The sequence below is a fragment of the Etheostoma spectabile genome, chromosome 3, assembly GCF_008692095.1.
Source record: "Etheostoma spectabile isolate EspeVRDwgs_2016 chromosome 3, UIUC_Espe_1.0, whole genome shotgun sequence".
NCBI lineage: Eukaryota > Metazoa > Chordata > Actinopteri > Perciformes > Percidae > Etheostoma > Etheostoma spectabile.
Window position 1 is genome coordinate 34,127,874 of NC_045735.1, and position 13,530 is coordinate 34,141,403.

The 13,530-nt window shown below is 50.1% G+C and overlaps 1 protein-coding gene across 1 annotated transcript in view; it reads left to right on the forward strand.

Annotated features, from left to right (window-relative positions):
• Positions 1 to 666: 666 nt before the first annotated feature.
• LOC116687052 (fibroblast growth factor receptor 1-A) overlaps positions 667 to 13,530 on the forward strand; it is a 65,834-nt gene continuing 52,970 nt past the window's right edge. The window contains exons 1-2 of the mRNA XM_032512138.1: positions 667 to 829; positions 2,085 to 2,200. Coding sequence (XP_032368029.1) covers positions 2,098 to 2,200 — 103 coding nt within the window. The 5' untranslated portion in view covers positions 667 to 829; positions 2,085 to 2,097. The remainder of the gene's footprint in view (positions 830 to 2,084; positions 2,201 to 13,530) is intronic.

Consider the following 13,530-nt stretch of genomic DNA (forward strand, 5'->3'; position numbering starts at 1 on the left):
CTCCACCTAACTCCATGTAAATAATCACTACTTTGCGGTGTATAGAGCAGCATCTCCTCCACCAGACCCATGTACATATCAATACGTTTAGCGTATAGAGCCATAGCTCCACCAACTCCCCATGGAAATATCACTACTTGAAGCGTGTATAGAGCACATATCTCCACCCGACGCCAGGTAATAATCAAGCGAGAGTTCTGTATCACTTATCCCACTTGGGATAAACAAGGGCACACAACACAAACACACACCTTCGAACAGCTAGGTCAACTTCGTTTGCAGCCGAAGCCGTAAAATCCCTCCGAAGACGCAGAGGACATGATTCATCCGCGAGAACAAGCTGTCCAACGCTGTCAACTAGCAACGATAAGCTCCAACGTAGCCTCCCTCCTCTGCTTGTCTTCTTCCTTCCCTCTGGTTAAAGGCTTTTGTTTAAAACGAACACACACACCACAGACATAGCCCCACACACACAACCACAGAGTCACACAGACACACACAGAAACCACACATGATTGCTGAGGTGACCGTGTGTGTGTGGGTGTGGTGTGTGGGTGTGTGTTGTGTTGTGTGTGGGGGGTGTGTGTGTGTTGTTTGTTGTGTTTGGGTGTGTGTGGGGGGGGGTTTGGGTGTGTGTTTGTGTGGGTGTGTGGCTCAGCGCTGGCGCCCAGTGGGCATGGATTGCCGGAAAGAGGAAGAACAGCCTGCCCGCCGTTCCCGCCAGCCGCACGGTCAATTTCCGTTGCAGGCACCGGCCACCCCCGTCCCCTCGCTGCGCTGGTACAAGAACGGCAACGAGTTCAGAAGGACCGCGATCGGGGTCTTCAAGGTGGGTACACACACAACCACAGACACAACCACACAGCCCACACACAGGACCCACACACACCCACACACACACACACACACACCCACACAACACACACACACACAGACGACAACAGACAGACAGACACAGACAGACGACAACAGACACCCACCCCCTCGGCTGTCTCACCTCGACCAGCGCCGTTTGTGTTTCTGGCTCGAAAATTTAATTACATTTATTTATTTTGACTTTTTTTTGTTGCTTTCCCTTTGACTTTGTTTCACTTGAAACGGTGGTCCCCGGTCGTTTTCATTCCGGGACCCACTCCTGCCGTGTAGTCTGGTTCTGGTTTCTTCCTCCACCTTTCATTAGGAGCCTTGAACCCCCTGAGGTGAAATCGTGCAGGAGCCCCATCCCGAGGAGGACGACAGTCAATGTTTAGCTGCTTCCATTTTCTAATGATTGCTCAAACAGTGGCCTGCTTCACCAAGCTGCTTTGTACATGTCCCCGTATCCTGTCCAGCCTTGTGGAGGTGGACAATTTAGTCTCTAGTGTCTTTGGACAGCGCTTTGGTCTGGCCATGTTAGTATTGGATGCTTCCTGATTGGTGGGTTGACAGTGTCCTGATGAGCTAACGGCCTCAACAGTTCACACTTTTATGAACTTAATGTAGTGGTGGGGGGGGGAGGACCTGTTTGAAGACAGACGAACCGTCTGTGGAGGGTCAGAATTGTATTTGATAACATGTTTCAAATACTTATTTGCAGTGTATCATACAAATAAATATTAAAGAATCATACATTTTGCTTCCTGGATGTTTTTTAGATTATGTCTCTCACAGTGACATGTCTCTCACACCGGTACATATCTCTCCCATGGACAATCTCTCCCATGAACATCTCTCTCCCAGTGACATATCTCTCCCATGGACATGCACCTACGAGGACAATTTCGACCCTCCATGATTTCTATGGAGAACCTCAAAATAGCGGGTGTTCAAATATTATTGTCCCCAACTATACATACCCACTACACACACACACACACACACACCACACATACCCCCACAAAACACACACACACACACCACACGACACCACACACACACAAACACACACACATACCCACTACACACACCCACATACACCATGGGTAACCGACACCCACACACACACACACAACCACACACGGCACACACATAACCAGGGTCAACAGACACCCACACCACACACACACACACACACACCGACACTGTTTGAATGAGATCTCTTGCAGATCCGGGACCCCCATGGACCGGCCCAATGAGTCGTGTCCCGTCGGACCGGGGACACTACACCTCGTGTTGGAAACGAGCACGGAGCCTCACACACACCTACCGCTGGACGTCGTCGGTAAGAAAACACCACACAACACACACACACACACCACAACACAAAACCTGCATGAGTCATCAGTAAGAACCACACAGCCAAACACACCCACACACACCTGCTGATTTCCGTTGGGTAATAACACAACACACCCACACACTATAATACCAAGACACAGACCCACCCACATACATACATACATACAACATACAGACATACAGGCTACATACAGAAATACATACCACTTACATCACACAACACACACCTCACATACTGCATACTAGAGTGCGATCGCCGGATTTTTCTGTCCCCGAGCCCGGCCCCGCGTCCACAGAGCGTAACCGAGCCCGACCCCAGCCCTACAAAGTGTAAAATCGCAGTTGTTCTCAGACTTAATGACACATGTACTTCTTGTTGATGTGGAACGCCGCTTTCATTAAGCAAGTGTAGAGGCATTGGGGACTGTCACAGAATGACGCATCATGCACAACACGGGCACAACACGCCCCTTCCGACTAATCAGCTGTTTTAAGTTCTAATGTTTCAACGCCTTATCGCGCTGATGTGACCGAGCCCGACCCAACCCGACAGTCCTGTTCTAAAAATCTGTCCACTCCGGCCCGGCCCGTCCGGGACCGTCGGTCCCCCGTCGGTCCCGTCGGCTCGGGACCTTGTATCCATCCCTAATGCCGAGTCACTAATAGGCGGAACCGCGGTCCGATCCTGACCCGCCTCCGACCTTCCGGCCCCGGATCCAAATCCATACATTATTGACATATTGACTTTTGACGGAGCGCTTTTCTATTTTAACCGCGTATCCTTTCTGGGTAATTTAGGGTACTGGTTCAGCAGCTAGTATGCTTGGAAACCTGTCATTTGACCTATTAGCCAATCAACTGTCATATCGATAACCGCTGCACTAGAGCGAGAGTGAATATACCCACAGGATCGACGAAACGAAAAGAACAATGTATCCATGGCGTTCTCGAAAAAAAAGAAAAGTGGACCCGCGAAAACAGAGCTTTCAATCAGATGGACAATTCTTACATGTGTCATCCTTCCCACGGCAGTTCAAAACCGGTATGTCTCATATGTCGAGACTGGTGCAATATACAAAGCACAATGGGAACGCCACATATGCGTACAAGCACAATCTTTTGACCAAATATACCCCCTGCCATCCGTACTGAGGGCCCAGAACATAAACTATCTAAAAGCCCAATTAGATCGCCAGCAGAATCCTACACCTCATCACTGCTCAACACGGGCAAATGAATGTTCCCTTACAGTTCCTGGATTTTGGGATAATATTTTAATATTAAATATTAAAATAAATTTGGAAGTGGGATATACAAGGCAAGAAGCTAAAAGACGTGTAACGCTGTTGAGATTATAAATTTGTTCAAACTTAGAGGTAAAAGGGGAACTCCAAGCTATACTTTTTTATTTGCTTTTTATAAATTCAGCACATTATTTGAGATGATTAGAATATTTTAAATGCAGGCCTTTTTTTATTAAGATTTTTTTTAATAAATTTATTATTTATAGTACTTATTTAGTATGATCCCTACAGTTCAATAGATACCTGAAAGATAAATATTGTAAAATATTTGATTGTACTTTTATTTTGAATAGTTTGTTTGCTAGGAATACTACTATTTTCATCAATACAACTATTAGGCGTGTACTGACATCATAACGCAATTTAGTCATTGTGAATTTGTGACCGGTGCTTTTTGAAATATTCCTTCCTCCATCTGGACCTCTGTAATTTTACTTAATACCCCTGCCTAATGCAGACACACACACACACACAACACACACCCCACACATAGACAGACAACCACAAGGGTACACCCCAACAACCTACACATAGACAGACCGACACACACCCACAAACATCCACACATACACATACACACACGCCACACACGCACCACACATCACACACATAACAGCATTAGAATGGACACTCTGGACGAGGAAACCCCCAGAGTCGGCGTTGGTTGGGGTGGTGGGTGGGGGGGGGGGGGGAGAGAACGAGAGATAAAGATGTGATGAGGTGAAGGACTGTGATCTCTCGTTGCGGAGCGCTCCCCCCCCAGGCCCATCCTGCAGCCGGGCGGCCGCCAATCGACGGCGTCCGCGCCCGACGGACTTTGTGTTCGCGTTGTTCATCGACCCGCCGCCGCACATCCAGTAGGCACAAACACAAGACGGTCCCGTCACCGCAGCGCCCACTGACACCCGTACTCCTCGTTGGCAAGGTACCGGACACAAGCCCCGTCGCCTTACACCCGTACGTCCTCGTTGTCAAGGTAAGTACACAGCGGGCGTCACACACATTCAAACCAATCCCCTCGTCATAATCACATATTATTCGCTCAGGACTGCAGCCAGCTGTTTTTCCCCCCCCCGCGTCTCTGCTTACTCTCTTTTTCCTTGTTTCCCCTCCCCTCGTCGCCTTGGCTTCATCTCGTGTGTCCGTGTGTCCTCTCCCGCGTCCTTTGCTTCCTCTCTTGGTTTCCCCTTTTTCCGTCCTCTCCTCGTCTCTGTCCTCTCCTCTTGTTCCTTTTCTGCTTCCTTCTTTTCCCTCCCCGCTGGCCAGTTGTTCCGGGTTGCCTCGCTGTGTCCGCATAATCAAAGAAGTTAGGCGCGTCACACACGGCAGGCAGCTGGTGGTTCCGCCCCGCGTCTCGTTCTCCTCTCTTGTTTCCTTCCCGGTCTCTTGCGTCTCTCTTGTTGCCTCCCTCGTCGCGGTCTGCCGCTCTTGTTGCCGCCCCTCGTCTCTTTCTTCCGCTCTGGTCCTCCCCTCGTCTCTTGCTCCCCCGCTTGGTTTCCTCCCCTCGTCGCTGGTTCCGCTCCTCTTGGTCTTCTCTACTTGCTGCCCGACGCGGAGCCCGCCCTCACCCGGGTTCCTCGCCTCTTGGCTCCTTGTGCCTGCGTCCGTTTCGTGGGCCCATCCCCCCCCGCGGATCCCGGGGGCCTGGGGTCCGCGAAGGGGCCGCGCCGCGTGTCTCTCGCCGCGCCCCGGCTGGGTCCCGCCCCGCCGCCCGATTTTCCCGCGGGCCCCTCTTCCTCCTTGGCGCCGGCTTGGCTTCCTGGCGGTTCCCTCCCCTCAACCCGGGGGCCCCGCGGTCCCTGCCTCGGGCCCGGGCGGGGGCGTCCTGCGGGCCGCCGCGCGCCCTGGTGCCTGTGGGGCCTCCGTGGCTCCCGCTCAGGGTGCCTCGCCGCTTTCGTCTCGCCGGGGCCCCGCTCAGGTGCCCGCAAGAATCACCCCTGGAGTGGCGGAGCACGGCGCAGCGGGGGGCCCCCCAGCGTCGCTTGCGTCCGTGTGTTCCTCCCTGGGTGCCGCCCCCCCCCCCCGTGTATCGCTGGCCCTCTCCTCTTGTCCGCCGGTGGCCGGCGGCCTGTCTGGGGCCTCACCAACAACAACACGCCCAGCCAAGCCACTAAAAAAAACGTATCAGGGCAGCACCAGAGGCCGAGCATAGATCCCGCCCCTCACCCGGGGACCTCGCATGGGCCCCTGCGCGCCGTTGGCCCGGGGGTAGCCAAAGATCGCCGCAGTAGGGCGCCGTGCCGCGTGAAGTCCGGGCGGGGCCCGCCCCCGCCCTGCGCCCGGGGGCCGCGCAGTGGCCGCGCCGCTGTCGCCGGCCGGGGGGGACTCTGCGGGGGCCGCAAGCAAGCACGAGCGGGTCAGGGGGGAGGGAGACACGGGGGCCCGGTGTGGACCGACACACGCTCTCACTGCAAAAACACAAAGAATAGGGCCGCCCCATCAAAGGTCGCCGGGCTCGCACTCCGCATGCAAGGGAAGCCACCTCACCAGACAAAGTACGTAAGACCCGCCACCCAAAAGAAACAGGCGCGCGTCGCACACACGAGGGGGAACAACAATAGGGGGGGGGGCGGGCCCGAAAGACAACCGAGACACGACAAGGAACCCAAGAAAAAAAAAAAAAAAAAAAAAAGGTCGCAAACCAAACACACAGCGTCAAACAGCATATAAGCTGATGAAGCATCATCGGCAGTAGCACGAAAAGAAAGTGCAACACAGCAAAGCAAGCAACAAACTGGACTGAGCAGCAGAGCCCGCACAGCGCCGGGGCAGAGCCGGGCGAGGCCCGCCCAGAAGCCCCGGGGCCGCGCGGCCGCGCCGCGGGCGGCTCGGCCGGGCGCCGCGCGGAGCCCCCCCCACCAGGGGGCAGAGCCCGGGCAGAATGGGCCGCGCCGGGAGCGCCCGCCCCGCGACAGGGGTGTCCGGGGCCGGCCCCAGTCCTCGCGCGGGCGCGGCGCCGTGGTGCCGCCGTCATTTTCCTCTCCGCTTTCGTTCTTTCTTTGTGTCCTCTCGGTGTTCCTCAGTCACAGCTTATTTGCTTTTCACGCGCGCGGGGGGGGGTCCTCCCCGCGGCGCGCGGCCGGTGCCGCGGACACGCGCTACGTGCTGGAGAGGCCCGTGATATTGTTCCTCCAAACTGCCGGTCGACACCGATAAGAGATGAGGTGCTGACCTCTGAGAACGTGAGCGTGGGCAGGCCCAAGACACCTGCCTGCGAACGCCATCGGCGTCTCTCTTCTCGCCATCTCTTCCGCCGCTCCCGGTGTCACGGTACCCCCCGTTAAGGTTTCACCTTGCACCTTTTCTTGGCATCAGAAGGTGAAAACAAGAAGTGCTTTTCCCATGTTTGGGGCGTTGAAGGGCGGATTGCGACCGCCTATCACCAGCTGCTGATGAAAACCATCTGTTTGTGGTTTTTCTATGGAGGGCAAATGACGGAAAGCCTGAACACCCGATAAAGACCGCTGTCCCTTGAACTTTAGCGCAGCTACTGAATACTTAGTATTGAAATATTTTTATTTGACAGTCACGCACAACCGCTGCATCCGTCTGCAAAACTAACAGATTTGTTCTGAGTAACCTGTTGAATTAAAGATGAAAATAACAAAACCTGAATTTCTAAAATGTACTCAGTTCTACATGGGTGCAACCGACGCAAATCCTCGGCCGTCCAGCCTTTTCTTCCCGTGGTTCGTTTCTCTTCACAGATGGTTTTTTTATGTGACAACCAAAATGGGGACTTTTTAGTTATTAAGGCGGCCATTTGCTGATGACTGAGTGGCTCGCAAAGGGCAGAAACGGATCTCTTATGTGGGTCCAGATTGTTTCCCAGATCTAACAGTGTCCTCTTCCCCGACCTGCCGCCCAGCCCCGCTGCCCTCCCAGACGACCTGGAGATCGCAGCTAACGCCTCGGTTTTCTTCATCGACATCAGCCTCACCGGCCACGGCCGTCGTCGGCCGCTCTTGGCTGGCGCGTAGCCGAAGAAGACCGACTGCAGTGGACAGCTGGGCCGTGGCATAAACGGGCCAGAGCCTTCCTCTAGGAGAACCAGTAACCCAACAAGGTCCCTCGAGGCGACAGGTACCCAAAGAGTTCCCTCTGAGACAGGATCTCCACCAGACTCGATGTAAATAATCACTACTTTACACATGTTATAGAGCAGCATATCTCCACCAGACTCCATGTGATAATCACTACTTTTAGAAAGCTGTGTATAGAGCACAGATCTCCACCAGACTCCATAATAATCCCTATTTTAGCGTGTATCGAGCACAATCTCTCCACCAGACCCCTGGAAATATCACTACTTTTAAGTGTGGATCGAGCAACATATCTCCACCAGACCCTGTAAAATAATCACTACTTTAAGTGTGTATGCCGCAGCATATCTCCACCAACTCAAGTAAATACACGACTTTTAGGGGTAGAGAGCAGCATATCTCCACCAGATATAAAAGATATATTTACTTCTCCCCCTGCGTTTCCTGTTGAGCGGCGTCCCCCTGCAGTCCGGGATGTGTCGGATGCATCAGTCTCGCCTGATCCCGCGGCGCACCACCATCCGGACCGGCGGTCGGAGTATGAACTTCCCTTCGATCCCGACCTGGGAGCTTCCTCGCGCCGGTACAGCACCCTGTCTCGCTCCGCATCTCACCACAAAAGTTTTGAAACAGAACAAGTTGAATTATTATTTAGATAAATGTTTATATGTGAGAAAAGATCAGAGTAATTCAGATTTTGAAAAAGTGCAGAACGTGGTTCCATGTGTGTGTGTGTTTTTCTCTGGGTGGTGTGTGTGTGGTGTGTGTGTGTGGTGTGTGTGTGTGTGTTTGTTGTGGGTAGTTTGTGTGTGTTGTCCCAGCTGACCCTGGGAAGCCCTGGGGAGGGGTGTTTGTGGAGCGGTGGTCCTGGCCGAGCCGCGGCGTCGACAGAACAAACGACCCCGTCACCACGGTGGCGGTGAAGGTGCGAAGTGAGAACTACGTTACCTCCGTATTACTTTCTATGCGTATACTCCTCAGAGTATTATACTCTCTATTAGGATCCTCTCAAGGATTACTCTCTGTTAGTATACTCTCTGAAGTATATTATATAGATATCCTAACTCTGAGTATTACTCTGTTGTATACTCTCGAGTATTACTACTCCTCTCTATTATACTCTCAGAGTATTCCTCTCTATTAGGAGACTCTCAAGTATTCTCTCTCTCTTATAACCTCAGGTATTACTCTCTATTAGTATACGCTCCGAGTTCTACTCTCCGTAGTATACCCTCTGTTAGATACTAATAGAGAGTATAAAGCTCTGAGTATTACTCTGGTAGTAGAACTCTTCAAGTAGTATCTCTCTCTATTAGTATACTCTCAGCGTATTAACTCTCTATTAGTATACTCTCATAGTATTACCTCTATTAGTATACTCTCAGAGTATATACTCTCGATTAGGATACTCTAGGTATGACTCTCTATTAGAGACCTCAGAGTATTATACTCGTCTATTAGTATACTCCCTCAGTATTACTCTCTATTAGTATACTCTCCTAAAACAGAGTATTATACTCTCTATTAGTATATCTCAGAGTAGTACTCTCTAGATTATACGCCTCAGAGTGCGTTACTCTCTATTGTATACGCTCAGAGTATACTCTCTATTATATAACTCTCCAGTAGTATACGCTCTATTATGTATCTCTCAAGTATTACTCTCGAGTAGTATACTCTCAAGTATATATACTCTATATGGACTATACTCCAGGAGCAGGCTTTACTGTTGTTTTTGTTGTGGTGATGTTGAATGATCGTGTTGTGGTATTCTAATGTTGTTGTTGTTAATGGTTGTTGTTGTTGACTTTTTGCTGTTGTGGTTGTGTAATGTGTTTGATGTTGGATTTAATGTTAATTTTTTGTTGATCTTTTGTTAATGTTTTGTGTTGTATTTACTGTTGTTAAATGTTGTGTTGTTATGTTTTGTTGTGGGACGGTTCCAGCGACGCCACAGAGAAGGACCTGTCCACCTCATCCCGCATGGAAAGGAGAAGATGATCTTCAAACACAAAGAACATCTCATCACCTGCTGGGACGTGGCACGCAGGATGGTGATGTGCACCAGGACAGTGAGTTGCACGCAGGACAGTGAGTGTGCACTGCAGACAAGGAGTGTGCACGCAGGACAGTGTGTGCACGCAGGACAGTGAGTGTGCACGTAGGCGTGAGTGTGCACTCAGGACATGAGTGTTCACACAGACCGTGATGGCACGTAGCCGTGCGTCCCCGTCCACCAGCCGGGACGAATAACATTTAAACACATCAAACAATTTATGTAATGGACACAGATATGACATCTTGTAGACCGTTAGCGTGGACCTCCCATAGCTCACCACGCTGTTTGATTCAAGATTATCGGCCGATATATCAGGCTTTCCCAGGATTGACATTCAACGCGATTCAGTTGATTCATTTTGAATCCAGAGGTTCTTAAAGAGCACTCAGATACTCACAGACATCTATAACTATCATAGTCATTATAAATTGCTTTTGATGGATAAATGATGTTTTTTTTAATTGGCCATTAGAATTTAAATATGGCGGACGGTCGTTTGAGGAATTGAGTGTTGTAGCGCGGACATTAACCTCCACTCAAAAGATTCAAAGCATCTGTGGTGTAACATCAGTTTGCCATCAGTCAGTGATCCCAGAAGACTGAATCAGGAATAGCTTGTGAATATCCTAATTTGCTCACGTTTTGAGCACGGAGTAGCTTCTGTACTCTCGTTTCATCGACCCCAGGGGGGGGCTCCGTAAAACCGCCAGTTTCATTGGCGAGCAAAGTCGCCCTGACATGTACACCTGTACTGCGTCGAGTATTGACCGCCTCTTTAACAACTCCGTAGTTAAAATAACGTCTCTCCCAACGATGCCGCGGTGTCTGCGATGGCCTACAGACTTCTTCTTGTTTTCCCCAGCCATGAGATGCGTCCATTTTGGGTTAAACCACAGTTCTGTCTGCTTTACAAGAACTGGGCAGATTACGATGTTCCAGAGTGACAGGCCCTGTGCTGTGTGTCTCGGCCAGCCCTCCTGTACGTGGTGTGGAGTACGCCTCCGCCGGGGAATCTGAGGGATGACCTGCGCCCCGCCGCCCGGCTGGTCTGGAGACGGATCGCGCCCCGGCAGGTTCACCTGTGCAGGTTCTGAGACCAGAGCGGGTCTCTGCTACCAGGTGGCCCGAGGGATGCCTACCTCCCTCGAAGAGGTTGGTTGCTGTCGCCCTGAAGCTCCCTCGGATTCTTCTGCAACGGATGTTGTTGTGTACGTGGTCATTCAATGAGTAACTTCATTTTGGCAACACTGCACCCGATAATCTTCCATGTTTTTGTGCTACCGTGACTTTATGGGAACAACATCTTTGTCTAGTGGCCAGTATTAGGCAGGCCCAAGTTCCCAGTCACTAAAAGTTCTGTTGTGTCCCGGACAGACTCAGATTTTATTCTAAGTGTCTGACAAAGAAAGGAGCCCACAGAGATAGAGCTTTTAGGTAGAGTAAGATCATTGTTAGGTTTATACATGACACCGCTTCCGACATCACCAGCAACAAACCCCCCAGACTCCATACGTTAATCATCGTAAAACACACTTCATTCAAAGTGGACAGAAACTAAATAAACTACCAAAGCCGTCTTGGTTCATCTTTCCACGGAGGGGGGGTGCCAACACACCACTCTGGACTGGTTTGGAATAACTCTTAATTCACCATTGACAGTTGAGATTGCTGCTCTCTACACGCTAAAAGTAGTTGATTATTTATGGATTCTGGTGGCGATAGCTGCTCTCTACACGCTAAAAGTAGTGATTTTTACATGGAGTCTGGTGAGATATGCTGCGCTTACATGCTAAAGTATGATTATTTAAATGGATTCTGGTGGAGATATGCTCTCTAATACATGCAAAAGGGGGTAGTATTTAACATGCGGCTGTGGAGATATGCTGCTCTGATACACGCTAACATTGTGTATTTTACAATGGGTCTGTTATTTCCGTCCCAAAATATGCTGCGCAAAAAAAAAAAAAAAAAAAATATACACGCTAAAAGTAATGATTAGTACATGGATTCTGTGGAGATATCTCTCATCTACACGCTAACATGTATTGATTATGACATGGAGCTGGTGAGATATGCTGCTCTATACACGCTAAAGTAGTGATATTACAGGAGTCGGTGGAAATAGCTGCTCTATCCATCATAAAGTAGTGATAGATTATTTACATGGAGTCTGTGGGCTTGGTGATGTATTGATTAATTTTTCATTGTTAACTAAAAGAGCTTCCTTCCCTCGTCCTCTTTAACGAAAGTCCACCGCTGTAGGGATCCCTCCCATAATGTTGTCAGGAACACACTGTTTTTTTAAATAAAATCTCGATTTTGGGAAAAGCAAAAAAGAGATGTCATGTATAAAATTCTTAGTATTCAGAGCCCATCAAAAGACTGTGAAGTGTTAGAGTTCTGCTTCTTGGCTCTAAAACTCGTCTGTCTGGGTTAAATACGCACTCACTTAATGTGTGCGCGTGCGTGTTGGTGTGTGGTGTGTGTGTGTGCTCGTGTGTGTGTGTGTGTGTGTGCTGTGTGTTGCCGCGTGTTGCGCGGTGTGTGTGCTGGTGTGTGCGTGTGCGTGCGTGCGTGCGTGCGTGTAGCGCGTAGCCAGTGCGTGTGTGGTCATCCTCAGGGGATTCACAGAGACCGCAGCCAGGAACGTGTTGGGCACTGAAGACAACGTGCTGAAGATCGCGTCTTCGGTCTGGCCCGCGACGTCCCACCACAACATCACGACTACACAGAGACGACCACACGGAGACTTCGTCAACACCTCTGCGATCGGTTCCCGCCCCCCCCCAGCCCCCCAATCCTTTTCAACAAACCGATCCCAAATTTAAAAAAAAACAGCGCATGAAGACCGCCCATACTTGAACCACAACTCTCAGGTTCTGCTTGCAACAGAAGACCAAGCGTGCTCCTGCGTTTTCACGGGAATACCCTCAGGCGGGTACCTTCCACCTCTTGATGACGTCATCACGTCACCTGACTCCGATGCAAACCCGCCTGACACATCCTGTTTTTGCCACTTTTTACGACACATTTCAGGTGCTAATTATTAGGTATCCTGTTCATTGATGTACTTTTACTTGGACTGATTTTATGGATCGTGATTTTGAGTATACTCAGAGCAATGACATCAAAATAAGCAAACAAACCCCACTCCGGGAGTTCTTTTATTTCTATTCAGTGAAAGGATTGTCAGTCTCCAAAAATGTCATTATGCGATTGCTTAATTCATCACGCTGATCGCCAAAGTCACTAATTTATGCGGGGTGGGGCTTACTTTTTTAAATACGGCGCACTATGCCGAATAAAGTGCACGATTTGTGCGCACAAAATAATGCGGGCTTGCATTTTAATTGCAAAAAAGTTACATGATCTTAGCAAGACGATAAAAAAATGTTGCAAACACGAGAAAATCCAGATAGTCAGCGCATTTTCCCTGTTGCCTATGGCTGTTAGCTATTGAACACTGCACCCCTAGTTGCTCCCCGGTGGCTGCGCATCGGATTGTGACTGTAAGTGTGATGGTATCGAATAGCGGGTGTGTAAAGGGTGTGAGTTGTGTATCTGATAGCGGGTGTTAATTGTTGAGTGTTAAGGAGAGCATGTGTGTAGATGTTGGAGTGTTGTATCTGAGGACAGTGTGTAGATGTGTGGAGTTTCTCTGATGAGTGGACGGCTCGTTTGTGCGTATGTTGTTAGTGTGTCTCTATGAGCAGGTGTGTTAGATGTGTGTGAGTGTGTGTATCTGCTAGGAGCAGGTGTGTCAGGGGGTGGTGGTGGTGGATACTGATGCGGGCGGGTGGTAGACATGTGTGTGTGTGTGATATCTGCATGAGAACTACTCAAGCAAAGGTGTGTAATAAGTGTGTGAGGTGTGTTTAGTGTGGTATGTGGTAATCTCTGATTGAGC